Source organism: Protopterus annectens, chromosome 13.part0 (genome assembly GCF_019279795.1).
Source record: "Protopterus annectens isolate FY-2018-M chromosome 13.part0, PAN1.0, whole genome shotgun sequence".
NCBI lineage: Eukaryota > Metazoa > Chordata > Ceratodontiformes > Protopteridae > Protopterus > Protopterus annectens.
Genome location: NC_056747.1, coordinates 716730348 through 716742386, shown reverse-complemented (window position 1 = coordinate 716742386; position 12039 = coordinate 716730348). Strand labels below are relative to the sequence as shown.

General features: G+C 43.8%; 1 protein-coding gene across 1 annotated transcript in view; it reads right to left on the bottom strand.

Moving 5' to 3' along the window:
* SUPT6H (SPT6 homolog, histone chaperone and transcription elongation factor) overlaps window positions 1-12039 on the bottom strand; it is a 2620423-nt gene that overhangs the window by 940588 nt on the left and 1667796 nt on the right. Inside the window, exon 22 of the mRNA XM_044054882.1 lies at window positions 4820-4987. Coding sequence (XP_043910817.1) covers window positions 4820-4987 — 168 coding nt within the window. The remainder of the gene's footprint in view (window positions 1-4819; window positions 4988-12039) is intronic.

Sequence of the window (12039 nt, the reverse complement as noted above, 5' to 3'; positions counted from 1 at the left end):
CAAAAAAAAAGTGCCCACAAATTACCACATAGGTGGTAATCCATTAAGTATGGAAGACCTGGGAACCCAAGTTGATCGCAAACTCTCATTTGACAACCAAGTGGCCAAAATGGTTAGAAAAACATTTTATATAGCCCACCTAATCATGAAGGGATTCACATCTAGATCATGGGAGGTCACCGTGCCTCTTTACTCATCCCTCATCAGGCCCATAATTGAGTACAATGCCCCTTTTGGGATGTACCTTACCAGACACCTGCAGCAAATGGAAAGACCCCAAAAGTACCTTACCAAGAGGATCCAAGGGCTCAAACAGATGCCATATGCTGCCCGGTGAAAGAAATTCCAGCTCTACTCAGTGGCATTCCGCCTGCTCAGAGGCGATCTGTGCCTGACGTATAAAGCCATGTCCATCCCGGAATTAATGGACATGCTGCACCTCAGAAAATCCAAATCCCATCGAGCTACGCACTCAAGAGACTTGAACCTCATCACTGAAATAAATAGGATATGCTGGAGGGACAGATTCATAACCCAGAGGCTCCCTTCACTCTGGAATAAAATCCCAGTCCAGGTTAGGCAGAGTCCCTCATTGACTCCTTCAAGAGGAATCTTGATGAGTGGATGGGAGATCGTAGGTTTACCCCGGTTATCACTTCTGTGTCACTGTTAAACAGAGGCACAGTATACTAACCTCGAAAAAGGGCATAGCAAAATTAATTTAAAATGAGTGGCGAAAGCCAAACACACTCTGGCTAGGCTTATAAATGCCCTCGGGCAGATAGCCTAGTATGAACCTATGAACCTATATATAACCTATATATATATATATATATATATATATATATATATATATATATATATATATATATATTACAAAGACACAGATATATATATATATATATATACAGATATATATATATATATATATATATATATATATATACACATATATATAAAATGGCATCCAAAAGTTCAGGCTGGCAGTAGAAAAGTAAAGATGGTGAATGAGAAGAGGGCACAAAAAAAATCTGGATTTTTTTTTTTTTTTTTCATTTTTGTACAGGTAGCTATATGAACTGTCTCACACACACACACACACACACACACACACACACACACACACACACACACACACACACACACACACACTACCTTAGCACTTTGCAGTTAAGTGCATTTGCTTATTATGTTCTGCCCGCGATCCTGTGTTCTGTGAAACACCAGCTGCCACGGCTCTGCAAATAATCCTCCTCCGGCTCTGCATGAGTAAAGTAATCCTGCCCTGCCCAAACAGCGTAAAGTAACTCCTGTTCTGCCTGAAAAGTATATCTTCCTGGGAAACGGCATTAGTAAATCTTAGACGCGGCTTTTTAAGTAAATCTTCCTGACCTGTCCTATGCAAACAGATGCGCGGCATGCTGATAGAGCTGATGTCATCGCACACATGATGACATCACCTCCAAATGCGCGGAAATTTAAAAAATAGATCTGAAAAACTGGAAATAATGGGGTGCCACTTGGGAATCGGGGCATCCCATTATTGGGACCCCAAAACTTGGTAAAAACTGAGTTATTCGGGACGGTTGAGAGGTCTGTCAACATGTCGTCCAGGTAAGGGAATATCTATATTCCTTTTGTCCTACAATAAGCAATCACTGGGCCAAGCATTTTGTGAAGAATCTGGTGCAATGGAGAGCCCAAAAGGCAAGGCAGAAATTTGTAAGTGAGAAGAACCCACTAAGAACCTCAGGTATTTCCTATAAGTTGGTTTTATTAGGATGTGGAGATAAGCATCCTTTATGTCTAATGTTGCCATGAACCCTTGGGGAATCAGGGGAGGGAATAGGGCTGGATGAGTCAGCATTCTGAAGGTAGGGACCTTTAAGAAAAGGTTGAGGTGGGAGAGGTCTAGTATCGGTCTCCAGAGTCAGTCTTTCCTGGGGACCTGGAAGATCCTGGAGTAGAATCCTCTTCCTTTTGCAGCTGAGAGGACTGGTTCAATGGTGCCCTGAGCTAGCAGAGTCTGCACTACCAGTTGCAAGAGGTGCAACTGTTGTGTGGGTGGTTGTGGGATACCTCTCCTTTTTGAAGGGGGTGATCCAGGACATGAAGTAACTATTATGCAGTATGGACAGGACCAACTTGTCTGAGGTGAGGTTGGTCCATACAGGGGAGGCAGTGAGAGAGGCAGGTTGACAGCAGTATAGAAGAAGGAGGGTGGAGAAGGCAGGGGTGGGAGGTATTCAGATGCTACCTGTCCTGTCTTGAAAGGGCTGTCTCAAGCTAGAAGAGGAAGATGCTCTAGCTGTAGGTGGCTGTTTACTTGTGGGCTTCCTAGGCCTTGAAGGAGCAGGAGAGTGAGTGTGCTTCCTAATAAACTGAGTTATAGCAGGATAGTTTTTTTGTAACTTAGGAATGGGAGAAACCAGCAAATGTTTCAGGTCCTGCATTTCTTTACTTTTTTGCTGGAGTGACTTGAAAAGGTCTGCTACTTTAGAGCCAAACAATGCGGTATTGTCCAAGGAAGCATCAATAAGCTTTGCCTTGAAATAATCAGGCAGGTGTTGGAGGCAAAGCCAACAGTATCAGCATAAGGCAAATGTTGATGCTGCTGACCTTGCTGAGGATTCAGCAGCATAATAACTGCACTTTATGGAGTGTCTGGTAACCTGGGAAGAGAGGGCCAGGAGAGAGGTCAGTGACGCTTTGGCAGAACAGTCTGGAATATCCACCAGGAGTTTGGTGGCAGATTCCAAGAGAGATAAGGCATACTTTGCCATGTGAGTTTGGTAATTTGTCACTCAGAAGGACAAAGTAGCATAAGTATAAATCTTTTTACCCAGCCGTTCAAGGGTTTTGCTGTCTTTGTCAGCGGGGAGAATAGTGGTAGTGGGCAGGAGTTTAGAGGCCTTGTCCATAGAGATGGAGGCTGAATCAGCAGGTGGGCAATTAAGCAAATGCTTAGCAGTGTCAGGCATCTTGTAAAGTCTGTCTGGTCTGCGTGGAGCAGGAGGTTGTGAGTCTAGGTTAATAGATGCCAAGGAGAAGGCATCTAAAAAGACAGTCAGGATAGATGGAACCCCAGATGGGCTTGGGGAATCCATCTGAATGAAGTCTTAATATCTTTTCTGGACCTCAGTCATTTAAGAGAATTCCCATTTGAAGTGTTCCTTCATCCTGGAGATAGTTTCTCCAAATGTCAAGCCTTCTGCTGGGGAGTCTGGATCAACTGATTTTTCCTCAGAGGAGCCATACTCTAAAATGGAAGAAGTCTGTGAAATATAAGATGGTGATTCCTCTGAGGAATCAGAGAAGTGTTCCTCTTCCCTAGTGAGAGGGTCTAAGGCCTAGGGACTCAGGAGTGGAGGGGATTTGGAAACACTAACATTAGAGGTAGGTCTCAAGTCCATGAAAGCATTAAAAATGCTTTGACTAAAAGCCTGCCAATCAGGCATGCTTTCAGGAGACGGAGAAGTGTGCTTTCTTTTTTCCCTTCTTTAAGGGGCCTAGCAGGTGTCTGATGCCTGGAATCTGGAGGCTTTAAAGGGTCGGAGGGATCAGATGGGCCTTCAGAGAATGCTGGCTCCCCCCGGCGTAGGAAACAGGCGGCGGTATAGCATCAGTGGATGTGCTCTCACTGAGCGATTGTACTGCATACCTGGAGGTACCCACTCTATCCGATGCGGTGGATCCGGATCCTTCTACCAGGCTGATGTCAGCCACAGGCTGAGGATCGGACGGAAGAGGCTCAGTGGTAGATGAAGGCTGTAGGGTCTTGGCCTTCTTTTTTGGCGGTTCCAAAATAATGTCTGAGGAGCCCCATATCCCTAAAATAATCTGCTTAAGGTGTTGGTTTTCTAAGTACAGGTTTAACGTGTGCAAGTGACTACGCAGGGTCTTAGGTACAAACGCCTGGCAAATGAGGCAGGCCTTGTGGTCGTGTGACTGTCCCGAACAGAAAAGGCACTTATCATGGGTGTCCTTGTGAGGGATATGGCGGCTGCACTCACACTTACCCTTTCTGGATGACATGAACAGGCAATACAATTTCAAAAGAAGAGACTGAAAAGGTTCCCAACAGGGTACTTAATTATTTATTTGAATCTGACATCAGCGGTAGGAGTAGCACCTGGCATACAACTGGTGGCTGAGAATTTCTGAGGGCTGGAGCGTGCCGACATCACTTTTATGGCCCTCCTTCCCACGTCAGACGTCATACGCACCTCAGAGGGACTGAGAACTTTTGTACACTGGCCGTACGTACAAGAGGAGTAAAGCCATATGCAGAATTCTGCAACATGGAAATATGACATCAGCTTTTGTTCTTTCCTCTGCCTTTACTCTTTTAATTTATTTTTCTGAATGGTTGCTCTTTTCTGTTTTAAAGTTACAAACTGCTTACGTTTAAGCAATTTAATGAATCTAAAATTTGGCTTTTAAATTCACTCAGGCCACAAAAACACTGGGATCTGTGTTCTAACCCAGTTAAATACAAATATTACTAAAGGAAAAAGTTACACAGTCTTGTGTTTTAAGATGGAAATATCTCACTCACGCTACACAGACTTAGAGAAGTAGCTACCTTAGGGCATTAATTCAAATACAGAATTACTGTCAGACATTATAACTGCGTACATCATACTGCAGAGTTCAATTTTGGTTTTGATTTTAAGTTTGCTACATTAGAGATCGCAGGTGAAAGTAATCCAGTTAGATTAGGCCACTTAAATGTTTAATATTTGATAACTAATTATTTACATAATCTGGAAATGTGTTTTGTATACTGTTATACAACAAAGACTTGTATTTTTCTCACCTTGAGAAGATGTGCTCCTTTGCGAGGGCCCAAACCACAGACAAATTGAACAAGGGCTTGGGTATGGGGGTGACCAATAGCTTTGGTTACATCCACTCCAACTTCATTCACTCGATTAATAAATTCGCACAGCAGTGCATTCAGCAATTCTTCTTTTTCAACATGTTCCTGAAAGCAAAATATACAAATTACAGTTGTGTAACAAATAACATTTCCTCAATTTCCTAAGCCAAATACAGTCTGACACAGGTCCAACTAAGACTCTTTTCAAGCACACAAACAGCATACTATTAAATTATATTACACAAAATTTCATGTAAACCACTGAAAGAAATAATAAGTTATTGAACTCAGCATAACATTCCATGTTTGTTGTCCATCTCACCTTTATTCTTGCTGGTTGGAGTTTGAAACAGAGCATCGGTTCCGACTCTGTCTAATACAAAAGCTCGAGAGCTTCCACTGGCTGGAGGCTAAACCCCTATCCCATGATGCTTAGGAGAAGATTACCCAGATCTTGTTTGTAGGTGAAAGCACTACTATTATCTATATATATATATATATATATATATATACACACATATATATACATATATATATATATATATATATATATATATATATATATATATTTATAATCACAGCTTGTCTAGCTGAAAGAAAAGAGGAAATCAGAGACTCCAAAAACCAACATATATGATTATCTGCCTGATCCTCCAGGAGTGAAGGAGGTGGAAGAAGGATGAGACGCAAGAATAAAGGTGAGATAGACAACAAACATGGAACATTATGGTGACTGCATAACTTGTTAATGTTATGTTATCCTATCTTGCCTTAATTCTTGCTGGTTGGGACAGTGTCCCTAGCACCTTCATCCTTGGGTGGCTCAGGAGAAGAGACTCTTCAGTACAGCGGATCCAAAGGAGAACAGACTCTTCAGTACAGTGGATCCAAAGGAAGACCTGTTCCGGGAGGCCACATCTACTTTGTAAGGAGTAATAAAGGTATGAGGTCTCACCCATGTGGCAGCCGCACACAGCCCATAGGAAGCTTAGCTTGAAAAGCAGAGGACGTTGCAACCGCTCTTGTGGAATGGCCTTTCACTTTGCCTGGTAATAGTCTTTTATTACTGCTGTATGAGAAGGACATGCAGTCTGTAAGCCATTTTGACAGTTACTTTAGAAACCGGCAATCCTTTCCTTTTGTCTGAAAAGGAAACAAAAATCTGGTCTGATTTTCTGAGATCTTTAGTCCTGTGCAAGCAGAAGCGTAATTGTCTTTGTACATCTAATTGTCGTTTATATTATGCCTTGTTGCTACAGTTGGGGAAGAACACTGGCAACTCAATAGATCGATTTAAATTGTTTTCTGAACAGATCTTCGGTAAAAGGGGGGGATTAGTTCTTAAGGATACTCTGTCTTTGTGGAACACTATATAAGAAGGGCGTATAGAGAGAGCTTGGAGCTCTGACACCCGTCTGGCAGAGGTAATGGCTACCAAGAAAGAGAGTTTTCCATGACAAAAACTTTGTATCACATGATGATGCAGGTTCAAAGGGTGGCAAGATTAAGGTAGAACAAAATTTAGGTCCCAAGCAGCTGGAGTTTCTCTAATTGGGGGTCTTAGTAGGAAGGTACCTTTCAAAAAGGCCTTGCATAGCTTGTGGGACATGATAGACATTTCCATCTCCCTGGTATGGAAATTAGGGCTGCTAGTTTACCTTGATGGTAGCTGCTGCTGCACCCTCATCAAAAAGTTTGGAGAGAAATTCTACAACTGCTGTGATAGGAGCTGTAAAAGGGTCTATATTATGCTTAACAGCCCAGTATGAAAATCTTTTCCATTTACTGGAATACAGTTTTCTCATAGACAGTTTGTGGGAAGAAATCAAGATATGTTTAACAGCAGGGGGAAAAATCAAAACACCTGGCTAATTGTGGAACTGAAGCAGCCATGCTGTCAACTTAAGGGTCTGGATGGAGGGATGGAACATTCCCAATGAGTGGGTCAAAAGGTCTGGAACTGGGTCCAGAATCCACAGTTCCTCCAGAAGATGGGCCCAAAGAAAGGGGAACCAAATTTGTCGAGGCCAGTAAGGTGCAATGAGTATCATAGCGCTGTTCAACGTGCTGGTTTCTGAAGTACTTTGGGTATTAAGGGAAAGGGTGGAAAGCCATAAAGAAGTCAGAGGGCCAACCGTGTACGAGTGTATCCCTTGGTGACTTCCCGGGGAGGAATGAGGTCAAAGTAGCTGCTGCACTTGGCGCTGATGGACATGGCGAAAATGTTGCAGCAAGGCTGGTCCCATTTTTGGAAGATTTCTTCTGCAACTTCTTGCTTCAGGGACCACTGTGAAGCAACAGAACCGCTCTGCTGGGTTTGTCCTCTATCACGTTGTATTTTCCTGGGATGTGTGCTGCTATCATAAACCATTGAGGAGACAACCCACTGCCAAATCCATACTGCCTCTCGAAATAGGGCTTACCATTTGGTTCCTCACGGTTTATGTACCACACTACTGACATGCTGTCTGTTTGAATTGCAATAGTTCCTATCAGGACAGAGTCCTGGAATGTCTGCAATGCATAAAGTACCACTCCCATCTCTAGGACACTGGTATGCAAGTGGTTCTCATGTTCTTGCTATAAGCCTTGAACAGTCCTTCCCAGATAATGCCCTCCCACCCGATCTGGGAAGAGTCCGTGGTCAGTACAGCAGTCGGTTGTGGGAATACAAATGAGCAGCCTAAGAACAACTGATTCATTTGAAACCACCAGAGAAGAGCCTTCTTGCAGGACTCTGTGATAATTATCTGATGTGACAGTGGTAGGTCTTGCATAGATGATTGGGCAAAGAGTAACCATTGAAGGACACTCATGTGCAGATATGCTAGAAGTACTAGAAGAAATGCCGCTGCCAAAGTACCCAAAACCTGTAACCCAGACCTCGCCTGAACTTTTTTTTTTTGATATCAAGCTCCTGATTTGACGGTGTAGGAAATGAATTCTCTCGGGGGTAGGTTTTGCCACCATTTCTTTTGAATCCAACTCTGCGGATCAGAAAGTAATATGCTGTGAAGGCAACAAGGCAGATTTTTTAAAATTTATTGTAATGCCTAACTTGGAACAAAGTAGTATGGTTTCGTCCCTCGCTTGTAGTAGTAGATGCTTGGAGGTGGCGGGCAGGAGCCATTCGTCTAAGTATGGAAACGCACGGAATCCTAGACATCTCAAGTGAGCCATAACCACTTCCATACATTTGGTGAACACTATGGGGGCTGCAGTGAGACCAAAGGGCAGGGCTCGAAATTGGTAATGACTGGCTCCCGGCCAAAAGCATAAGTGCCTCCTGGAGTGCCTGTCCATCTTTATGTGGTAGCACGCGTCCTGGAGATCTATCGAGCACATCGAACTGTCTTTCCCGAGAAAAGGGAATATTGACTGCAGTGTCACCATCTGGAATTTTGATTTCTTTACTGGCCTGTTCAATCTCCAGTTCCCGTCTTTTTTGGAACTAAAAAGAACCTTGAGTATGTTCTGGATCAAATCTGGTCTGCGGGGACATTTTGGATGACCCTTTTTTTCTAGCAACTTGTGTATCTCTAATGTTGCGTAGTCCCATCTGGAAAGGACTGATTTATGGGAGGGGTGTAGAAAAGGGTATGTAATAACCTCTGGATATGACTGTTTGTACCCATTTGTCTTAAGTGATTGCTAGCCAGGCATTTGGGTACAGTGACAAGCATCTCCCGACTGCCTCCAGAGATGGACAGACTGGCCTCCTTTCAGGAGCACTGGAAGAGCCTGCCAGAAAACGGATCTCGGTTGCAAGGTCAGTGTTTTCCATTGCTACTTCCCCCTCTGCCCCTGGGGGAATTGTCAACACGTGTGTCGGAAAAACCTTTTTGGGATTTGCAGAACCACATTTTTCCACCTTTCTGACCTTTGGCATAAGGTCTAACGGGGATGGAAAAACAGACTCCGACGGCAGACAGAGTTTTATCTTCCTATTTATACCTGGTCAAAGTTTCTTTCACTTTTGGCCCGAAAAGGGACGAGTCAAAGGAGGCATTAGTGAAGGAAGACTTGAAGGATTTGGCAAAATTGCATAAACGCATCCAGGAATGTCTCCTTAAGGAGATTCCTGTACCTGCTGCCCTGCTTGCTTCATCAGCTGCATATGAAATCAGCCGTATGGAGGAGTTAACAACAGAGTTGAGGGTGGAGAGCTGAGACAAAACTATCTGAGAGCCCCGAAGCTACAGTACCCTGAGGAGCATCTCCCAGCTCTTTGGAGTCTTGTAAAATGGGTCAAGTAATTTAGTGACCACAGTGTAAATGCCGCTGAAGAAAAGGCATGCTTTCCATACGTGTCCATAGTCCGCAACTCTTTATTTGGAGGATGGACAGAGGAGGAGGTCTCTGACAACTTCTTGGTGGCCGCTGCCACCACCATGGCATCTACAGGGGCACCTTTGGTTAAAAATTCCTTTTCTGTAGGAGCTGTGATGAATTTATTGGGCATCCGCAGAACATGCTCCACTCTATCTGGAGAAGTCCAAGCCTTATAAGAAATAATGTCCATTAGCTGGTCGTAGGGAGGAGACACTCAGGAGGTGGAAGGGCAAGACCCAAAAGCCTCCAGGTATACAGACTCATCCTCCGAAGGGTTAGTGGGCTTCCAACCACTCCTTTGTTTAAGGATCTCAAGGATGTCGGCAAAGGAGACATCCTCAGAGGGGGACCGTGGGGACCCTTCTGAATCATCCAGGTCAGTATCTGAAGCGATAGACTCATCAGGGGAGTCTATGTGCTTCCTCTTGCACAATCTCTTTCGAGGGACTTCCTCAGAGGGGTACTCTGGTGAAGTTTCGGAAGAGATGATGCTGCCCTGCAGAGGCTTCCTGGGGCTCTAAGGCTCTATGCTTGCAAGGGGGGGGGGGGTGATGTTGAGACCAACACAGGCACCTGGGAAGGAAGAGAACCTGGGCCAGAGAGTGGAGCTGGTTGGGGGGACAGCACTCTCTCCCATCAGCTCAAAAGTCCCCTCGTGCCACTCTGAAGAGACAGAGGACCGACCCACAGGCAGAGCGAGTGGCTCCGAAGCCAATGTAGGAACAGAGCTCAACCTCACCGAGGCACCAAGGGGTTGGGTCAGATCAGGCAACTGTCCACACTTACTCCCCTCCCCGGACCAGACAGGTGAATGTCAGCTCCTAGACTCCTCAAAATCTGATGGAAACAAGGAAGTCGAAGCAGATGTCGGAACCGACAAACCTAAGAGAGGTCTTGGTTGCGATGCTTCCACTACTATCAGACCCAAGATCTCTGGCTCCAAAACCATGAGTGGGGTCAGAGGAGGAATCGAGGTTGAGGATGATGCTTTGGACGGAGACTATAACATTTTTGCCAGTGCCGGTGTTCACAGCAGTCTCTCCACCACCCGCTCCAGTCATCATTTGATAAGCTCCTGGAGGAATGGGAGGATAACAAAGGAGATCTTGCCCTTTCCAATATGGGTGATATCAATATGGGAGTAACTGGCTCCAAGATCAGAGAGAGTCTTCTAATCAGCAACTCTGTCGGCTCTGAGATCACAGATGGAACTGAAGAAGCAGATTTTGATTTGTCGGAGCCAAGAGCCCTTGGTTCCGAGGCGACCACTTTTTTATGTGGCTCCAAGGCCGGAGCCAAGACAGCAGATCTTTTGCTCACTTTTTCAGTTTTGGAAGAAGCAGATGATGGTTTGGAGCTCTGGGATCCCTCTAAAGCTTCTGAGAAGGGAACCTTTAATAAACTCCTAACTATGACCTTATTTTTGCGCTCTAGTAGAACCCTACTACTAAATTCATGACAAATGGTACATGGGTCTTGTGAATGGAGGGCACCAAAACATTAAACACAGCTAGTGTGCCCATCAGTAACTGACATTTTTTGATTCACTGATCACATGTTTTGAACCCGGACTGCCTAAGTTCTTTCTGCTCCTTTTTATCTTTAGACATACTGCAGGTTTTAAGGAAAAAAACACCATCAATAACAATAACAAGTAATCCTAATTTAAGTTTACAAAAATAGGCTATGAAACTACAAGCCTAAAAAGTGACTAGGTTATCAACATTTTAAAGAGAATATATTCACACTACAAAACAACGAGTTCAAACAGGTAACAACTATTCTACTAAGCTATAAAAAACACCGCACACAAGTAGTTACATCTAAACACTATTAAAGATGCCAATAATATTGAGGAGGAATCCTCTAAGTAAAACGGATTCTCTTAACAGTCCAGGAAGATAAACAGACATGAGGGAAGGGGAGCAGCCCTCTAAGTTAAATGGGCTGCTAAGAGCCCTCTAACTTAAATGGGTCTCGCAACAATGGGGAAAGCTCGCTAATAAAAAACTAGCTTGTGTTAGATGGATAGGCCTGATAAACAGAGGGGTTAAATTTTACTAACTAAACAAGTAAACACTAGAAACCAGTCACACACGACAAAAAAATGGTTTGACAAATGTTTTCTCTGAGAAAGTTAAGAACTATGACAGAAATATATAACAATAAAAAACTACTTGGCCAATGAGCCAACCAAAAGACATCTCGATCGCTTGAGCTGCACATGAGATCTGGGTAATCTTCCCTAAGCATCACTGGATAGGGGTTAGTCTCGTGCCACTGTGGAAGCTCTCGAGCTTTTGTATGAGGCTGAGTCGGAACCGATACTCTGCAACACAACACTGTGATAGCAACTATATTCAAGCAGTGTACATAATATCCACTGTTATCTGTTGCAGATGTAGGTAAAGTTTACCAAGATGAAGCTGACGATAGGAAAGAGCTGTGGTTTTCTTGGAGGTTTGAGATGCATAGCAAACCTTGGAAAGTCCTTCAAAGAAGGATTAACCAATCAGGACAGCAGATATAGCAGATACATGAATTACGATCAAGGAATATGCTAAACTGATTCAATAGACAGTTCAAGTAGCACAAAAGTCTTGGAACTGAAGAATCCAATTGGCCTTGGACCTCTACAGCAATCCCATGAGGCAAATATTTTATTATGCTCTGCTTATCTCTAGGTTACTTGTACTTGAAATATAAGGGCTAAAAACTTCATGGGAGGGTATGGCTAGGCTTCTAAAGACCCTCACAGATCAACAGCCTAAGTACCTAAATAAGAAGTTATGTACCTACCATAACGTTCCATGTTAGTTATCTTC